This window comes from Crocodylus porosus, unplaced genomic scaffold (assembly GCF_001723895.1).
Source record: "Crocodylus porosus isolate Cpor-Errol unplaced genomic scaffold, CroPor_comp1, whole genome shotgun sequence".
Lineage (NCBI taxonomy): Eukaryota > Metazoa > Chordata > Crocodylia > Crocodylidae > Crocodylus > Crocodylus porosus.
Genome location: NW_017728918.1, coordinates 10,802,641 through 10,823,423, shown reverse-complemented (window position 1 = coordinate 10,823,423; position 20,783 = coordinate 10,802,641). Strand labels below are relative to the sequence as shown.

Below are 20,783 nucleotides of genomic sequence, written 5' to 3'. Positions count from 1 at the left end.
CTTGGGATTTTGCCAAAATGCCACCTGGGTAAGAGGACTTTAGACAGGATAATCTTTGTACCCTTGCATTAGATATTAGCAAGCAGATAACAGTTTGCAGCATTCTTTAGGGTGAGTTAGTATCTTTATTGCTTTTACAGGAAGCTTTTTTTTTTTTGCCGGGGGTGGACTCTGAAAATACCATTTGTCCAAAAGAGGTAGGAGTCTTTCCAAGGGAATACTAGCAACTTCTACAGAATCTAGGCTTTAATTAATAGTTAATCACACTGGAGTCTCAGGGCTCTTCATTTAAGCACTGTCTTGCATTGATTTAAAGATATATTTTAGTGCTTCTTCATGGAGCTTATTTGGCTTTTTTTTTTTTTTTTAAACTGTACAGATATCAACTCCAGAACCAATGTGGGTGGAACATAAAGCCAGGGCTGTTGTATCTTGCTGAGGCAACACAGGCTTTGTTAAGGTCATTTTTAAATTACTCTGCATTGTTACCCTTAAATGAACTAGTTTACTTTCTGATCACTAATTCTGATGAATGGAACAGTCTTCCGAAAGCTAAATTCTCCTTCGAGATCATCATCTGTCTCAGTTGCAGCAATTCCCCGTTCTCTCGCAGGGGCCAGTGTAATTTTGCACCACTTGTACCCAGACTGCTACGAAGCTCCCTTTCCTAATCATGCTCCCTCTTCTTTATCGCGTCAAACTTAAGACACCCAGCCCAGCCCTCCTGTGGGCCAGGATCCTAGCACATAGGAGCTTTGGTAGCATAATAGACTGTTGGTGATTGATACAAGCGCATCCTGAAGGTGGTGACTGTTTTGTGTGGGTCTTGAAGTGGAAGGCAAAAGGTCGTTCAGGAATAAAGGTTAAAACTTTGCACTTTGGGGTCATAATTTTAATTTTTGTTACAAGGGGATATACATGATTCCCTTGTCCTCAGGAATGCCTTAAATTTCTTCCCTCCTCTGCTGCTGGGGTTAGGCCAAGAATGAGCCATGTTGTGTAACCAGAGTGGGGTAGCAAATGGATGAGCATTTTTACACTGAACACTCTCTTTTAGGGAACTTTTCTCCTCGTCCTGCAGTGGGTTCCTTATAATGACGTTGTACATTATGTCCCTTTCTTATTTTCATGGATTCTTCATAAAAAAAACCCCACCTGCTTTCCCACATTGATCGTGTAATTAGGTCTGTTCTTGCCAGTCTGAACACGTAAAAGTATATTCGATCATGAGGTACAGGGTGGAGAGTAGGTTTTGTACCTTGGCTATCCAGGACAGGCAAAATTGAGAGTGCTGATTTTTATATTTTAGCTTGCCTGTTAGTACTGGCTCAGTATGGTGTAACTATAATAATGTAATTGTTTCCTTACGCAATTAAAGTCTTCAATTTTTATGTAGCATAGCCATGCAGAAATAAGGAGGTCTGTCTCACTTTTATTCACCACCTTCTGCATGTGTGTCTCCTTGTTACTGCATATTTGGGTGAGTATCAATACCACACAATACAGTATTTTTAGCTCAGTGTGTGATTTCTCCCCCCCCCCCGAACAAATAGTTTCACTTGGGTTCTTAGTCCTCTTTAATAGGTATCAGATTAATTTTCAAAGGGTAGAGGTTTAGTGCTTTCTGAAAATAACCCCTCCACCCCACATTATTGTTCTCAGCCTAGTGAAAGAGGTGTAATTTGTGGGAAGGGTATGAACTGTTGTCCAGCAAAATGCCACTTAACTCTTTCATAATTCAAAGCTTGTGTGATTGTGAGGGACCTGCTTCAAGAACTGTAGTGGATCAGGGTAACTTGATGCTGTTGACTACCAGGTTACCTGGGAGGAAAGACTCCTCATGTTCTTTATGGTCCTTGCCATGTAAACTATTTAACTTGTGCAATTCATTGCCACAGGAGGTGGTGGAGGCAGAGAGCACATCCAGGTTCAAAGAGGGACTGGATAAATTCATGGATAATAGATCTATTGATGGCTATTACAGGATTATAAAAATGAGTGTTGAAGGGACCTCAGGAGATCATATCTAATCCACCCCCTGCTCAAAGCAGGACCAGCTCCAACTACATCTCAGCCAAGGTTTTGTCTACCTGGGTCTTCAAAACCTCCAGGGATGGAGACTCCACCACCTCTCTGAGGATCCTGTCCCCATGCTTCACCACCCTCCTCATGAGAGTGTTTTTTCCCAATATCTAATCTCAGCTTCTCTTGCTGCAATTTAAGCCCATTGCTCCCTGTTCTGCCATCTGCCACTACTGAGGACAGTCCAGCTCCATCCTCTTTGCAGGGCAGTGAAGGCTGCTATCAAATTCCCCCTCAGTCTTCTCCTCTGCAGACTAAATCAGCCCAGTTCCCACAGCTTCTCCTCACCAGTCATGTCCCCTAGCCCCACAACCATTTTCATTGTCCTCTTCTGGACTCTCCCCAACTTGTCCACATCCTTTCTGTAGTGGAGGCCCAAAACTGGACATAGGACTCCAGATGTGGCCTCCCCAGTGCTGAATAGAGGGGAAGAATCGCTTCCCTCAATATGCTGGCATCGCTCCTACTAATACAGCCCAGGATGTCATTGAACAGAGCAGCGGGAGATGTTTCCTCTGGCATCTCTCACCCAGTAGATGGTGGATGCCAGAGAGGGTATTGAATAGATCTGGCTAGACAGAGCCTTGGCTGGGATGATGGAGTTGGGGCTGGTCCTGCTTTGAGCAGGAGGCTGGACTAGGTAACTCCTGAGGTCCCACCCAACCTCCTTCGTCTTTGATTCTAGGAGAGTATTGGATAAAGGGATAGATCGCATAGAGGTATCCATTTCAGTGCTCTCCCTTCATAGCATCCATTTCTGGCAATGTTGAAGACCAAATACTGGGCTAGATGGAACCATTATTCCAATTCAGTATGGTGCTACTTATGTTCTTAACTAGTTTAGAAGCTATATCACAAGGGAATGAAATTTCTATAAATAGCATTTTATTGTAAAGGAAGACGGAATAAAATATTGTGAATGAGGGCTCAGATCTGGCCAGAGTTGTGTTGAAAATGTCGAGTCCCTTGTATACCCTTTGTTCTGAGACTTGTACCTTTTTGAATGACCAATACATCATCTATGAATGACCACCTCCTCTTCTATTGTTTCACTTCTCTTTGTAGACCCCAGTAATTTTTCAGTGCACTTGCAGGATTAGGTCTACGGCAGAGGTCGGTTATCACCAATCCTATCCAGAGCCCCTTGCTTTTCATTTGCTTATTGTTAACCTGCAAGATTGTGCTTTCAGTCCTTAACATGACCCCCAGATGGACGGGAGGGTCTGCCTGCTGTTCATCCTCTCTTACTTTTGTCTTGTGTTACTAAAACTGTTCTTGTTTAGGATGCCAGCTATTTGTCATCGTTAGACCGTGGCAAGGGAAAGTGCATCTCCTCCCCTGTGCTGTTTGCACTGCTGTTAGTCACTGCTTCCAGATCTCAGTATTTCTTACTCTGTTTGACGACTTTGTACAATCTTTGCAGACATCTGCATGGAAAGGTGTTTGCTTTGTTGCATAGATGTGTTGCTTTTGTGTGCTTCTGCAGCACTCTCCCTTTGAGGCAGTGCCTTTTGCCTCTGCTTTAACACTGGCAGCGTTCAGCATACTAACATGTCATTTGAGCTGCCTAGCTGATGAACTGTTTTCTATCGGCTTCCCATTTCTATCACCATTTTGCTGATGCTACTTAGGTTGTAAACTCAGTGGGGGAGGACTCTTTTCTTTCATAGATTTCATAGCCATTAGGGCTGGAAGGGACCTCGGGAGATCATCGAGTCCAGCCCCCTGCCCAAAGGGCAGGAAGTCAGCTGGGGTCATAGGATCCCAGCAAGATAAGCATCCAATTTACTCTTGAAGGTGTTCAATGTAGGTGCTTGAGCCACGTCCGCTGGCAGGCTGTTCCAGACCTTGGGGGCTCGGACAGTAAAGAAATTCTTCCTTATGTCCAGCCTGAAGCGGTCTTGCAGGAGTTTGTGACCGTTCGACCTCGTCATCCCTTGGGGCGCTCTGGTGAACAGACCTTCCCCCAGATCCTGGTGGTCACCCCTGATAAACTTATAGGTGGCCATCAGATCACCCCTGAGCCTACGCTTTTCCAGGCTAAAGAGTCCCATGTCTCTCAGCCTCTCATCGTAAGATCTGTTTTCCTGACCTCTGATCCTGCGTGTGGCTCTCCAGCTTCTCCACATCCTTTTTGAATTGTGGAGCCCAAAACTGGACGCAGTACTCCAGCTGCGGTCTCACCAAGGCCGAGTACAAGGGGAGAATGACGTCCCGGGATTTGCTCGAGAAGCATCTATGGATGCACGCCAGCGTTTTGGTCGCTTTACTAGCCGCAGCATCGCACTGGAGGCTCATGTTCATCTTGTGGTCAATGATGACCCCCAAGTCTCTTTCTTCTGTAGTGCTATCCAACGTAGCACTGCCAAGCCTTTAATTGCTTGTGTTGCATTTGGCTCAATGGTTTCTGACTTGAGCACTGCCATAGAAAAACAATCCCCCCCCCCCTCCCCCCCCCTACTGGTGCTTTTTATTTTTCATCCCCAGCTGTGTGATCTGGTGCGAATGGGATTCTCTAGCAATTCACAACTGGTCTTAATGGGCCCACTTTCCTTTTGAGGAGCAGGAGGTTTGAGTCTAATAAATAATGAATTGGTAGTCCTGCTTTACAGGAATTGTGGCAGCTTGTAGGCAGGGCTGTTGTGGAAGTGGGAACTCTTGGTCCTAGTGGATCCAGTGCATGGAGAGTGGGGTGAGCTGCAGACTTTCCTGTTTGTCTTTTGATGATTTTAAAGAGCCTTGCCAACAGAACAGGAAAATGATTACAAGTAGCGGCTAATCCTTTCCCTGGCATGAAATACCGTGACATCTTGACGCATGGCACAGAGAGAGTACGGGGGGCCAGAAGACGCTTGATCCCTGGAGAACTTGATATTGTACCAGCCAACTTGTTTGGCTTTGTGGAACGATTCCTGGAGCCTTCACCTAACCACTGTTCTCTTCTTCTCCTCCACAGTACAGTGCCGTGGACAGCAACCCGCTCTCCCTGTACGTCATGCATCCGTTCTGGAACACGGTGGTGAAGGTGAGCAGGCTTCCAGCTGCTTGTGGTTCTGTGCTGGAGATAGAAGGGCAAAAATATGGGTCACCGCAAATCTTCTACACCCTGCGGGATTTCAGTTGAAATGAACCCTGCCTCATTCATTTTGTGACTAATGCAAAAATGTCTAAGAAGGACACTAACAATCTGGAGATGAGAGCTGCACCATAATAAATTTTAGAAGCTGCTGCTAAATTTTAAAAGCTGCATCTAATGCCAATAAGTAATCACCTCCTCTCCAGTATAGCTAAAAGCCATGTGTTGTGCTTATTTTTTGTGCTAATGAGGTTCTCTGTGCTTTTTTGCTGCTTTTCCATAGATTTTCCCCACATGGCTGGCCCCAAATCTGATAACCTTTTGTGGCTTCCTTCTGCTTGTCTTCAACTTCTTCCTCATGGCATACTTTGACCCCGATTTTTATGCTTCTGGTAAGATCACTTGTTTCAGTTTGTTTTAAATGAGGGGAGCAAAAAAACCTCTGATACATGTGTGCTCTGTTACCATAGTTTTGCAACTTCACGCACTCGCCAGTTTTGCTTTCTTATTTATTTCTGTGGAGTGTTTAGAGTTTGAAGTATTGAAGGAAGTCACAAGAGGAGTAGAGGACGTTGCTGACTATCCTGTCATCAACGCCCAAAATGTGACTCATTCCTTCAAGTTGTTGCGTGAGAAGAACTAGTAAATAAAAAACCAAAAACAAACGTGTGCCTTTTGGAGTCGAGATGAGCTTTTAGCATCTGGTTTAAGTTAAAGAGCAAAACATCCTATCACATTTACAGACTTGTGGGATAGCAAGTAGTAATACAACTACTAATAAATGGTGCATGTTTAAAAATAATTTAGTCTCATGGTAATGAAACACATTTAGCACAGTATTTCAAATTAGAGCCTGTTTGTTTAGTTCATCTGTATTTTACAGGGCTCTATAAACAGCTGAGTTGTATATTTAACTTTTTGCAATCTCATATCTTTGTGCTACACTGCAGTCACTGTGCTGCAGTGATTATATGCACATCTACAACACAGTCCGCGGTTATCTTGCTCTCCTTGTCATTGTGATAAATGACTTAACTGGTGAGTTTTATATAGGAGTCTTGTTAGACTGCTTTAACTTAAATTTTTTGCCTCTATTTGTGCAGGAGACAGGATTTAAAATGTTCTGTTTTCTGGAAGTCTCTGTATAGCAACCTTTGTCCTTAATCTTTGTGGATAGGTCTGTTTGGCCTCCTGTTTTGGAAGGGATCCTGTGAAGTCTTGCTACATGTTTGTTGGCATAGAGGGCATAGAAAAGGAATAAAAGTGTCCTGTAAATAAAGAAGAAGAAATATGGTTAGTTCTAGACCTAGTACCTGTTTTTTTTTTATCTGGAAACTAATCTAGGTATTGGCTCTATAAAGCTGCATAAGAAGGATTAGCAGGTACTAGGATTCTGGGCCAGTATTACGTTATTTTAGTGTTTTGAAGGCAGAGAGCTAAAAGGTCTAAGAAAATCCTATTTCAGTGCACACAAGTACCACTTTTTTGAAGCATGGTCATCTTATGATAGCCTGATTTCCTCCCTTCCCACCTCCTTATTTACCCCCTACCCTACTCGTTATTTGTACTAGGGAAGAAGTGAGTGTAAAATGCTAGTCCTTGTAGGAATGGTTTGTGCATTACACTTGTGAATGACTACCAAGGTACAGAAAAATCAGGATTTTGCCTTGAATTAATAAGAAACACTACTTTTGGGAGGAGGCTTTGTTGGAAAGCTTCTTTTTGTGGTCACAGCTAAAAATGTTTGTTTTTTTGTTTTGTTTTTTTTATAATGACTGATCTATAAGGAGCTGATGAGCAGTATCTTAGTGATGACATCAAATGTAATGCTGCTTTGGATTTCCTACTACATATCGAGTAGCTCAGGTCTCACTGAAAAAAGCAGCACCTGTAATGAGCCAATTGTGGAATGCACCTGGAGATCTGAGAAATATAATTCAAAAAAGCGCTGCCCACTCCGCTCCTCAGCAGTCTGCAAGCTCCCATGGTGAGGATCCCGCTCTAATCCATAGAAGTAGCATGCTGGGCTAGAAAACAAAGAGCTAAGATGTACAGATGAGAACTCTTCATCTGAACTGCAGGGGTAATTCTCTGTCAGCTTGTCTGCTTGTGAGTTTGCATTAGCTGCTTACAAGGGGGGAGACGCATTCCCAGGCCCTCCATGTGGAAGGATAGGTAGTGAACTGGGCTGCTGACTGGCTAAGAGCACTTGGTGGCATATATGGCTCAGTGATCTGGCTCTTCATCTCAGAGATGTGGATCATCATCATCATCAAGATCTGAATACAAGTGTGAAGAGCTTATTTATCAGCCTTCTCCATAACGGATACGTGTCTCTTAAAATTAGGTCTCTACCAATATTGGTACTTTTAAATAGTAGCTGACTCCCTTTTGGAAAGTCTGATGTTCAGCCAGATAACATTTCAATTGCCTGCCTAAAAGTGGATCACTAGGAGAAGGCAGCTCTCTTTAGAGTCAGCCGCATGCACTACTTTGTACCTCCCACTAACTGCTAAATCTGGTAGTGGAGAGGAGAGGGTCTGCTGCCTTCTAGTCTGCTTGAAGCACTGCCCTTTGCTTCTCTCCCCTGTTTGATGGCCTTGTGTCAAGTGATCCTGCTTCCCTGTTGCAGTTCCCTTTTCCTGTTTACTGTAAACTTGGAGGAAACCCTGTGGGCAGCACATTTCACATCTAATTTTTTGGATTCCAGGAGGTTCCTTGTCTTCCTTCCCTCGTCCTTGTGATTTGCATTGTCCGTCAAACTTTTGAGCCTTAAAAATTTGAGATGGAGAAGCTCTCTTCATTCAATCCATTTCCTCAGTGATGCTTACCTTTCCCTTGTAGCATGCTCTGTGATACTTATTTTGGTCCATCTGTACAGAATAGTTCCAGGTAGTGGGGGGTTTTGCCACTTCCCTGGAAACTGGTCCACAGCCCAGACATAATTGTGATGACTGGGTTTGTATCCCTTGTTGCTTTTATATAGACATCTTACTCCATAGTCTAAAGCCTCAAAGGAACAAGGGTAGGTGAGGGCCTAAATCCATGAGGACAAGTTCTTACATTTCAAAGCTTGGCTTTCTGTTTTATTTTTAGGATGCTATTGACTTTTTTTTCCCCATAACCCATAGACTGAAGGTGCAGGGGGTGGAGTGGGAGGATAGAAGGAAGACTTTTCAGTAGCCTCAAATGATGCCAGATATTCTGCCTTGTGTTTGGGCATCCAATGTGTTAGATCTTTCTTTGTCTTCCTGAGTGGGCTTGTCCATCAAATCACTCTAGGGCAGGGTAGGTTTTTTAGGTGTGGGAATGCTCTGAAAAGGCTTAAAAGTCAAATCTTCCAACTGCAGTATTGTTACTGAGCGCTCTTGTAAACCTGTTTTTATGGTAATGGAATACCCACCCAGCTTTTTATTTATTTATTTGTGTTGTTGTCTTTTGTTGCAGTTAATTACTTATCTAAAAAAAATATATCATGTAAACCCGATTACTTTAACCCTTTAAGTAGCTTAAACCAAAGAGGCGTTGGAGTCAGGTTTCTAACCTGCAGTAGTTCTCCTCAGTGATTTGGAAACTAATCATTTATTAAAGTCATTCTTTACAGAAGTTGCCAAAAATTCATTGGAGAAAACAGGAAGAGTCTTTTTTTATGCTCAGTAGCTTGGTATTGGATTTTCCCTAAAACAGATGCTCAGTCTGCAGTGCCTTTTCTCATATGCAGTAGTAGCACGTGTTAAACTGGGGAAAGTAAAGTCTTGCACTCAGGTTCACAGTTGGGGTTCAGATCATGCCAAAATAAATGTTTTAAATGTGATGGTGATAAATTTATACAGTCAAGTGGACCGGACTGTTTAGTTTCAGCCAAGCCCTCTTAAGGTTTTCAGCTAAATTAATCAGAGGTGGTATTTGAACAGTGCTTTATATACTCTGAATGTTTTTACAATATCTATCACCAGCCTCTAGGTACAGCGAGATACCAGGGATGCTGCTCAAAGGGCAAACTAGCATGCAGATGGTGTCTGAAGCTTACCACACTAGCTTTTTTCTAATGGGAGCAAGAGTTATGAGAACATTTACCACATTGTCTTCAATAGCTTTAGCTATAGGTGAAGTACCAGATGGAGATAACAGAGGCTGTGGTGTCTTGTCCAAGGTAACTTTGGGAGCTGGTAGCAGAGCAGAGAGACTAGGATTCTTTTAGTGTCTGACTCCAAGGACCATGATCAGTCTCTTAGATTGAAGTCCCACTCCCTACCCAATACAGCCTTCCAGCATTTCATATGCCAAAACAAGCTGCAGAGTGTGTGTGTCAATGCTTGGAGTCTTAGGATGAGAGAACTGGCTTATGTGGCAGGGTAGGATTGAGTGGAGTGGAAGCGAATGGTAAATTGAGACCCCGGCTCTCTGACTCTAGGGTGCTGCTGCCATCATCTCAGCACAGCTGTGCTGCTGAAGAGCTCTTGAGGGTTTCATGACATTATCTTTTTGCTCTGGGATTTCAGACCCCAGAATCTGTAACCAGGACCCCTTCTGCTATTTAGGAAGGGGAATGCTCTCACAGCCAGAAGATTTAGGTGGAGGAGGAACATCATATATGGGTGCCCCCCACAATTTCTCTGACTCCCATCTCTCCCCTCCGCAGCAGCTAGAAACCATCCCCTACCAGTAGAAGACTGGGTGTTCAGCAGTCTGCCACGTAAGATTAGCTAATGTCATCTGAATTGGTCCTGTTGGGGTCTAAGCACAATGTTGAAACACATGGCACAGTGTTGACTTGTACTGAGCTTGCATCCGGCTTTGAAGTTTTGACAATGGCATCTATGTTAGGCCTTGGGTTTCTCTCTTGCGGTCTGAAACACCAGAGGCTGTTCAAGGCAACAGCAAAACTCCCAGTGACACAAGAGGCCAGGATTTTCCCCTAAAAATATAATAAAAGGCTATGTCTTCAGCACAGTATACCAAAGAATACTCTCTAGCCTCCAGAATCTTCAGCTAGAATAGTGCCCAATATCAAGGATTTTACCAACTTCAAAAACGCTCAGATGAATTTCCATATCTGATGTACCTTGATGCATGGGAAATATCAGTCTGGCTTCCCTAGGTAGGGATGGGAAATGCAGAAACCCTTTAAGCATAATCACTATTTATCCAGCATTTTAGGCTTTTCACAGGTGGTAGATTTCTTTTTTTTTTTTTTTTTTTTTTTACTATTCTCCCTGCGTAGACATTAGAAACAGGCTCTCTCTCATACTTCTTTGTCTCATAGGGTAGCATAATTGTGAAGGGACTGAACTGGTCATCAGCCAAAACAGTGGTGAAGGTTAGATGGAGGGGGGTGAAGGCTGGTTTGCGGAGAGGATGTGGAGTTGTTGAACTGATGCGCGTGAATCCGCAGTGTCTGTATCCTCCTCTCTCAGAATAGATTGGCAGCTTGGAGGCACTGGCTCAGTTGTAGCTTTATTATAATAATAGGGGATTTCTCATTTAATCACCTGTTTACATGACAGCCTTTTGATCTGATCATGGACTCCCCCTAGCAATGAAATCTCAACTCCTGTGACTGGCACAAATCAGTTCTAACGAAGTATATTATGCAAAGACAGAAGTTTGCCTTATCCAGACCTGTTTGTTTCTAGCACAAATGGCTTGAACTCTCCTGCTTTCAGTTCTGCCTGAAAAGCTAAGGCAAAGGGGCACAGAAAAGCAGCTGACAGCAGTGGCACCATTCTAGCATTGATAGCTAGGGATCCTGGCTGTACCATGATGAATGGCTTTAGTTCTCATTCTGGGAAATGGAAATCTCTTCCTTTTTTAAAAAACAAGCTCTTGTTTTGAGTATCTCCTGTGCCAGAGGATAATTGATGAGCTCTCTGATCTTATTTCCTATCTCTTCAGCACCTGATCATGCGCACGTTCCAAATCGGATATGGATCATGGTGGGTCTCCTCAACTTCATGGCATATACACTAGGTAAGACCTGCAGTTCTTATGATCTGACTTTGGGTTTTATAATGCGCCCTCCGCCATAGACACTAATGTGGCTGTCATTAGTGGCTTGCACTTCTGTTGTTGCAATGAATGTTTCCCAATTCTACACACAAGCGGCTTTCCTCTGGGAAATGGCTGGGCCCCCCTAGTGCCTGGCTTTGTTCTTGTGGACACTATTTCTGGATGATGTTTTACCTTTGGAAACTGCTTCTCCAAATTATTTTTGTCTTTACCCCAGTAGGAGCAAGTATAAAAGTAGCATACACCCCTACTGCAGAACTGATGTTTTTATGTAGCTACTGATGAAATATTTCATTCAGACTCCTGTTAATAGTTTGAAATTTATTTCAGGATCTAACAGTCTCTTCCTTTTTCCACTTTCTTTGTCTCAAGCATAGTAGTGTGCCTAAATTATGCTTGAGACAGAGAAAGTGGCACATAGTAGTATGCTATAGACTATGTGGAAGCCAGCCACTGACTCTTCAGTTGTGCACATGCTTTCTGACAGCTGCAGAGGAGTGGCTTGCTGTGCCTGGGGGTGTTCAAATGTGCATCTCTGCCTGCCTTCCAGATGGTGTCGATGGGAAGCAAGCTCGCCGAACCAACTCCAGCACCCCACTGGGTGAGCTCTTTGACCACGGTTTGGACAGCTGGGCCTGCATGTACTTCGTCGTGACTGTTTACTCCACCTTCGGCCGGGGATCCACTGGAGTCAGCGTCTTCGTTCTCTATCTCCTTTTATGGGTGGTTTTATTTTCATTCATCCTCTCCCACTGGGAGAAGTATAACACAGGGATTCTCTTCCTGCCTTGGGGATATGACATCAGCCAGATGGTAAATATGTTTTTCCTTCTGTTAAATCTGAAGTAATCATTCAGAATACAGTAGGCCAGCATGGGAGGGCTGCCAAAGTGGTGTGTGTATGGATATATGCTCTCTGGCATCTTTTCTCTCTGGCATGTGTCCAGCTTTTCATAAAATGCCCATCTCCAGCATCTCTGGACCTAGGCTTACTCTGCCTATTTCTGGACTTGGGGGAGGAGCATGTTCTGGGTGAATTCCTGAGAGCCAGTTGTGTGAGAGGCACAGTAATTGGAACGGTCATCAGGGAAATTGAACCAGGTCTTGATTCAGCAAAACATACTTAAAGTTAACCATGTGCATAATGAATTGGTCTCCAACAAGGAAGATATAATGGTGCTTTTACTGTATGATCAGGTTGAGAGAGGCATGAGGCAACTTGTTCTAAAGTACATTCTTGTTTCTGTGTTAGCAAGAAGTAAAATATTATCCATGTACTCTAAAAATTGAATTCTAATGATAGGTTGCTGGTGTCATTGGCTACACCAGCCAAAAAAAGCTGATAGCCAATTAATTTTCCTTTCATCGGTGCTGTTTCGCTGTGGCACTGGTATAAGTGCACGGACAGCTGCAGTTCTTACTAGTGTGTGATTTGAATCTCATCTGGTGGTAGATGCCTGTATTGCAACAGTACAAGAACATAAGAAATTCTAAGGACTGAACAGGATTTCTATATCTTTCAAGTCCTAGACTTTATTCTAGACTTGTGGCACTTGCAAGGCGCCTGCCAAATTTATCTGATGAATAAATGTGCAAGTTAATTACTTTCCTTTGTCCCCAGCTGGCTTAGAATGTGAACTCATTAGGTTAGTGCCTGTCTTGGCAAAAACCTGTAAGGTAATTAGCATAACTCCTGCACTTGATGAATCCAGTACTGCCAGCTCAGCAGTACCTCGTGGAAATTTAGAAGGGGAACTACTTTTAAGAGATGGTAATGCTTTTGTCTGGCTTCAACTAAAGCCAGACATGCATAGCTGTTTATTAATATTAATAATTAAAACTATTAAAATCAGATCCTTCAAGTCTGTATAACCTTTACATGATGGTAAGCAGTTTATAGAGCATTTTAATATGTCCTCCTAGTTTACATGACGCCTTTGAATAGATAGTGGGGATTTTTTTTTTTTATTGTTTTGCTTTTTTAATTGTTTTATTTTATGAATATCATCTTGGTCATAAAGGACTAGCAGCCATTGTCTAGCTCAGTGGTTCTCAACATTTCTTGTACCAGGACCCATTTGCAAACATCAATGGCCAGTCCTGATGCAGTGTGTGGGGCAGGGGGGCCCAAAGCAGCCCTTCACAGGCTGGAACTCTGCCAGCCTGCCGGGGAAAAGCTGCTGTTTACCACGTCTTTCTCCTTTAAAGGAGAATCCATTTTTTAGGTTTGTTGACAACCTTTTCATATATTCTTGTGACCCACTTTTGGGTCACAACGACAGGTTGAGAAATGCTCACCTCTGCATTTTTTCCAAGCCTGCTACTAATTCTTTGTGGTCAGGCATCATTGTTTGGCTTGTTCCGGGCCCCTCATGTTGCTGACCTTTTTTCACAGCTGGCTGTGAAATTTGCAGCAGGCTCACTATCTGGGCTTGATGCTGAGATTTCATACTGCCAGAAGAAAGCGGTGGCCTGTCACTTGTTTGTCACAGGACTCTGTGGGAATAAAGGAACAAGTGTGGGGCCTTAAGCAGTTCTCATGTACGCACTGTAGCGCTATTATTGCATCTAGCCCAGGGACAGATTTAATGTCAACTTTTACCCTAGGTGGCAAAGAGCAGCTAACTCAAATTTTAAAATCTAGCTAAGAGTAATGTTCTGTAGCGTTTGAGACTACCTGGTGAAGAATAATCATGCTGCCGAAACCCCATCTTGTCGGTTTATCCAGATGCTAATGCCTGTCTGCATTCTCTTTGTGTTTCATTTCCAGACCATTTCCATTGTCTACATAGTGACAGCGATTGTGGGAGTTGAGGCCTGGCACGCACCTTTCCTGTTTAATTTCTTATATAGAGACCTATTCACTACAATGATTCTTGGTAAGAAGCTCCAGGTCAAAACCTGTTTTTAACTAATACCTTTTTACCCCGCTCCAATGTTTCTCTTGAACTTACACTGTTTTGTGTTCTTTTTTGAACAAACAAATGTAGTGAAATGCCTCTCTAGAGAATTTGTCTTGATGAACCTGTTTAATCTAGATTGAAATTCAGCATGCACAGCATGGCTGAAATCTCATTAAAATATGGTGAATTGATTCTGAGAGTAGCAGTGCTCATTTGCATAGAACGGAAAAGTGTGGTCCTGTCATGCTCCTCCCAAAACCTATTGGGCATGTTGCATACTAGTTCATAGCACACAGCTAGCTGTGTAGACTTTGGTGAGGTGAACTGTAGTTATGTCTGTTTATACTACATTACAGTTGTCCTCCCAAGCAGGGCAACAACGACTTAAGTCTCTTACATGACGTTCTTTAGCAGCTGCGGCCTACTGAGCTCAAGTTCTAAAGTGAGATGCAATATTTCAGAGGTGATTCTAAGCCCTTGCACATCACTGTACCCAACTAGCACTCCACCATTTCAAGAAATTAATCAATTTAGGATTTCATTCTGATCTTGGCATTCTTATAGACACAGAACCATACCCAGATGTGAACTTGGGAATATGAAATCCAATGTTTGTTTGTTTTTTGTTTTTTTTAACCAGTTTGGGCATCATACATTTTAAGCTACAATTGTGAAGCAAATAGGTTTAACCCACGTTTGGGGTGACATGGTTTCTATTTAAAAATATCTGATGCAGCTGGAAAAATCGGCTTGACCAATAGCATTCTGTTGCGTTATAATGCATGTCCCCCCTAATGTAAAACAGAAAGGCTGGGACTCTTACTGACATTGCATATTTATGTAAAATGTAAAGAAGGACTGAGTGCCTTTCTTTGCCTGTAGTCTGTGCTCTTACCCCTGAACTAGATACTAGTCTCATGTTCATCTGCATGTCTGCAGGGACTCTACCTTAGAATCCAAGGGGTTGCAGGTGTGTAGTTCCCAGGTAATAAGACTCAGTTACACCTTGAATCTAGAGAACATGCAAGCTGACATGGTTTAACTCTGTTCCCAACAAGGCAATTCTCTCTTTGTATGGCCATAGCAGCAGATATCTGAGAACCCAGACTTAGAGGAACTAGGGTACTTTGCTTTATCAATGTCTTGCTTTGCAAGTGGTTCACTTTTTGGAAAGAAAACGTTTTGGTACCACAGTCCTTTTTAAAATAAATGTTTTCTGCTGTCATCTGCTACAACATTATTTCCATTTTGCCTATCTAATTCTTTACCTGCTCATTGTGGAAGTAAACGTTTGAAGTGTTGGTGTTTGCTTGAAGCTCCTTCTAGCACAGGATTATATTAATAACATGGCTAAATATTTTGAGTCTACCCCTGCATCATAACTTTGTCTGAAATACGCCCCTCTTTTCTTGACAAGATAGAAAGTGATCAATCAATAGTTTCTATTTGATGCCTCACCCCACAGGCTAGATAAATTCATTCATCTTTTAGTAAGAAGCCACCCCCATGAATGCTACTTCTCTAAGAAATACGAGCTATTTCTGAAGAGCTTAATCAAAGACAAAAATGTGGTGCCCCCTCCCCCACATAAAAAATAGAGCAGAAATTGGATTAGTGAATTAAACTTCTTTAGCAAGGATGGACTGAATCAAAGAAAAGTGAATTAAAAATAGTTGCTTCCTTTGGTCCTGTTTTTAGCTCAGCAGTCAGGAAAATTGATTTTAATTGATTTTTGTTTGTTTGTTTTGTTTTTTGTTTAAATCTCTTTTACTTTTTAGTTACAGTCCCAAGGCCATTATGCTGTTGATTTGAACTTAATATTTGCTCTCTTAGAAGGATAAACTGCTCTTATTTTTGCACAGCAGCATGTGGTTTCTGGACTCTCTTATTTTTTCTTTTTAATTGTGTAGAAAATGAAAAAATGCTGCTGTTTATTTGCATGATAACTTTAATTCTGTCAGTTTGTCTTTGGAGAGAAATCAGAATTCAGTTAAATCATGGAAGCATAATACAGTTGTTTTTATGTGATTAAAAACTGCATTAAAAGTGCAGGACAATACTTTTTTAATAAACCCATTAAAACAAGTCTTATTGATTAAATGATGTATTTGTTAAATAAAAGTATACTTAGTAAATTGATGTAGTGCTTGTTTCTGGTCACCCTGGATCAAATTTTCAAAGCTATGTAATTATCTGCCTAGATCTTTAGAAGCTTAAATAGCTTTTAAAGTCTAGTCAGTGGCATTCAGTTTTGTAGAATGAGGATCTCTAATTTGCTTCCATCTGGTGCGTTTTATTCCTAAATTGGAACAGGAAAACTAGCTTTCTTGTGGCGGGTGTTTTTGAATGAATGAACATGTCCCTATGAAAAAAAGTCTGTGCACCTGGTAACTAAGCAGAAGCAAAATCATTTAAGACCAAAGCTTTTCTGTGCAATATTAACTGAAATGACTTGCATCTGGAGGAATATAAATACCAGCGTTTACCCTTTTGTAAAGACTAAAACTATTACATGCTTCATTCAGCATATCATATTTATAAAGCATGCCTGACATCAGAAGTTAGCTGTTCTTCCTCTAATGCTACATAATGAGGATATGAAATGTGTGGCCCGCAGGCCAGATCCAGATCCTGCAGGGCTTCTGGCTGTCGATGCCAAACTGCTGTGTCAATGTGGTCAGCACTCAGTCAGTTAATGCAAATACTGTCAGAGGTGGTAATGTCTCTTCCCCCTCCTGACCCACACCCCCACCAAATTTGTCACTAGTGATGCAGGTTGATGGTAGATTCATGATGTTGGCATTAACCCTGGGTGCTGGCAGGGGTTGTAGCCTGCCAACCAACTGATTTGACTTCTGCTGTATACTGTTAAGGCAGCACCACGTCACTGGATGCTGTATGCTATTAAGGCAGCAATACTACTTTAAATGGCTATAGTAGTTTATAGAGACACAGGCCTTTGCTCAGGCTTATTTTTAATAGGAAACTGATATCTGCTTTAAAGGGAGATGTTTCTGATTCAACAGACTTCCAACAAATTTTATCATCTGACCATAACCAAACATGACAGTGTCAATGACTGTTTATAATAACATGAAACTGTGATCATCTCCTTTAATGCTTACCAAAGATGTCATTGCTTTTGACTGACTCTGCTCAACTGTTACACTGCAGTAAGTTAGATCTTTCTGTTCCAGGTTGTGCACTCACAGTGACTCTGCCAATGAGTGTGTACAACTTTTACAAGTAAGTTGAGTTTTCTTTGTTTGTTTTCTTTGTTCTTTCTCCTCCCATCCCCCATGTGTCTCATATTCAGTCATGTATTCTGGTGTTTAGGGCATTGTGCGGTGAACCTGCACCACTGGGTGCACTTGGCATGCAACATATTGTAAAGGAGAGACACCTCAATCTGCCTGCTTCCTGCCAACATTAAAATTTAAGGAGAACTGTGGCTAAGTCTTGATGTCTATAAAGTATATAGTATATCTGTAGCTTCCTTGAAGTCCAGAGGCCACTCACTAATTGTTTTTAAACAAAATGGATTTTAGAGGTGTACCTGTTGTACTGCGCTGTGCCTCATTGAGAACATGGGCCCCAGCCTGCTCTGCAGAAAGTGTAGATCATGATACCATGATCTATGCTACACTTCTCATCTGTTCTCTTTCCTTTCCATAATAAATGGAGTACCTGATGCCAGAAGCCAGGCTAACTAGCAGAGAACAGGGTAACCTGGTGAAGGAACTTCTGGGAGTGGGTAGGTTCGATGGCTATTAAACTGAAGGGATGGAAGTCAATTATTTGCAAATGTCACTGACTTCAGTGATCTGTGGAAGTTACAGCTGATGATTCTGAGGACTGCCTCACATACTACAACTGCAAAACTAGTGCTTCCTAATAGTGTTCAGCCCACTCTAGTAGAGGCTGCAGCTTCCTGTCATTTGACCTTTTTCCCCCTCTCTTTTGCTTTCTTTAAAGGGCCTATAAAGGTAACACCCTGAAGCACCACTCACTCTATGAAATAATGCTGCCATTTCTCTCACCGGTGTTGCTGTTTGCTCTGTGCACTACCTGGATTTTCTTGTCACCATCGGACATCCTGGAGGTCCACCCTCGGCTCTTCTACTTCATGGTTGGAACAGCCTTTGCTAACATTTCAGTAAGAGCACTGTTGCTGCTACCTATAATGCTGTAATTTAACTCCCCCAAAACCAGAAAAATAGCAATACTTGCATCATTGGAGCTCTAGCTCTAGTGCTAGATGATGTCTTTTATTTTGAAGTCCTGCTCTTAGCCTCTCTGATTTCTGTGAAATTAGTTAAGCTCTGTACAGTCTGATCAGCATGCCTAAGTGAAAGCATCCCCAAATGTCAAAGATGCCCTTCTGAAATCCAGACCCTGCATGACAACAGGCCTACTCATCTTTATTGCTGTTTTGTCCCTTTCTCTTTTTGGTATGGTTTTCTACCACCTTTGCAGGTAAGAGTTAATTCTGTTTGACTAGGATTGATCTAGTCAGTACAAATTGACCAGATAGGGTCAGATTCCATTCAACACCGATTTCTCTTGGGCATATTTGAAGTCTTCAAATATTTAGAAAGGTTCAGAGCAAATGATCATCTGTGTCCTAATAAATGTCAGCTGAGGCATGCGCACAGCCGTTGCTTCCCTTGCTAAAAAGCCATGAGGATTCTGGAGTTTGCATCCAACATGGCCCTTTGCAAACTGAGTGTGTTTAACAGAATTCCTTCTCTTTGCAGTGCCAGCTGATTGTGTGTCAGATGAGCAATACCCGGTGCCAGCCTCTGAACTGGATGCTGCTGCCACTAGCGGTGGTTGTTTTCGTGGTGATCTGTGGATTAGCACCACATAATGAAACAGTTCTCCTGTACACGTTAACAGCAGTCATTACCGTGGCACACATTCACTATGGAGTGTGTGTGGTAAGTGAACACGGCATATGGGGGCTTGGAGTTTAGCTAAGACTATTTCACTTAGAGCATTTGTGGGCCCGTTGTGTTACATTTGGTGGGATACTTAAAAAAAAGAATGGCAGCTGGAATCAGCATGGTTCTAAAGCTTTCTAAGCAGTGAAGCAGCACAGACTACAGGCGTAGAGAGGCACTTAGTCCCTCTTTGCATTTTGCATAAATATGCAGTGTTAATAAGAGTCCCAGCCTTTGTTTTACACTGGGGGAACATGCATTGCAATGTAACAAAATGCTATTGGTCAAACAGATTTTTCTGGCTGCATCAGATATTTTTATTCATTTTTAAATAGAAACCATGTCACCCCAAACGTGGGTTAAACCTATTTGCTTCACAATTGTAGCTTAAAATGTATGAAGCCCAAACTGGTAACAAAAAACAAACAAACATTGGATTTCATATTCCCAAGTTCACATCTGGGTATGGTTCTGTGTCTATAAGAATGCCAAGATCAGAATGAAATCCTAAATTGATTAATTTCTTGAAATGGTGAAGTGCTAGTTGGGTACAGTGATGTGCGAAGGTTTAGATTCACCTCTGAAATATTGCATCTCACTTTAGAACTTGAGCTCAGTAGGCCGCAGCTGCTAGAGAACATCATGTAAGAGACTTAAGTCGTTGTTGCCCTGCTTGGGAGGACAACTGTAATGTAGTATAAACAGACATAACCCAGTATTTCCATGTTGTGTGCAATTTATGCACTTCCCAATAAGCATTAACTGATTCCTCATGCTGAGCTGTCTGAAAACGTTTTCAGACATTCTGTCCACATTGTCCTCAGAACCTGCCTGAAATTTGAATGCTTCTGGCTGGCTGAACACAGTAAAAACATAAAAATAAAGAACCCTAATTGGCTGAAGTGCAGTTTTGCTATCTTTCAAGCTGCTTTGGGACAGCTTGGGTTAACAGCAGTCTGGCTGGCTTTCAAGCAGGAGTGGGGATGGGGAGGAAAGGGGACGTCTTGTCCTTCCCTCTGGTCCAGGCAAGCTCTACCCAACCCCCAAAGCCTAGATTAATAAAATAACAAGAGAGAGAGCTGGGGAATGTAATCCCATTAGATGTGCCCCAGGAAGCCCCAGAAATGAGCGCTGCAACTTCATGTAGTTCCCACTGGAACTAACACATTCATTAAGGTGTGTTTATCATCGGCACTTTGCCTTGGGAAGTCCTGTCCCTTAGGAGCTCTAGGTTTAACCTGAGAACCCTCCAGGAGAAAACCCTGAAGTAACCACAACAGGGAAAGCAATTCCCAGGCTCTTGCCTTGCCAATTAGCATAATGAGACTTCTGTTCAAGAAGGATTTGAGTGAGATAAGTAGCTTAGAGATCACAAAATCGGTGTCTGAATCACAGTTGAAGAGGAAGGGCCTAATAGAACATCTAATCCCTCCTCTCCTGGCTGCCAGGCCTCAGGTTTCCCCTTTCCTGTATCTCCCAATGCTTTGTCCCATTGAGGGTTAGACTTGGTTGACCCCTGCTTTGCTGTTTCACAATTATCTAAGGGCCTTTGTACACAGTAAGCTATTCTGGAATAGAGCCTCCAGGGTCCTCAGTGCCTGGGCTCGTCTCTCCCACTTCACCCTATCACTTGCTGCTTTGGTTCCTCATCCTTTGCAGTTGTTATTAATTCCACCCTGAATAGTTTCATAGTTTCTAGGGTCGGAAGGGACCTGAGCAGATCATCTAGTCCGACCCTCTGCCATGGCAGGAAAGAGTACTGGGGTCAAA

At 42.5% G+C, this 20,783-nt stretch overlaps 1 protein-coding gene across 1 annotated transcript in view; it reads left to right on the top strand.

The window, feature by feature from the left end:
- Positions 1-5,017: 5,017 nt before the first annotated feature.
- The window catches only part of SELENOI (selenoprotein I), a 19,812-nt gene continuing 4,046 nt past the window's right edge, over positions 5,018-20,783 (top strand). Inside the window, exons 1-8 of the mRNA XM_019537274.1 lie at positions 5,018-5,107; positions 5,442-5,550; positions 11,054-11,128; positions 11,718-11,980; positions 13,938-14,046; positions 17,268-17,316; positions 18,046-18,226; positions 18,828-19,010. Of these exons, the coding sequence (XP_019392819.1) occupies positions 5,078-5,107; positions 5,442-5,550; positions 11,054-11,128; positions 11,718-11,980; positions 13,938-14,046; positions 17,268-17,316; positions 18,046-18,226; positions 18,828-19,010 (999 nt within the window). The 5' untranslated portion in view covers positions 5,018-5,077. The remainder of the gene's footprint in view (positions 5,108-5,441; positions 5,551-11,053; positions 11,129-11,717; positions 11,981-13,937; positions 14,047-17,267; positions 17,317-18,045; positions 18,227-18,827; positions 19,011-20,783) is intronic.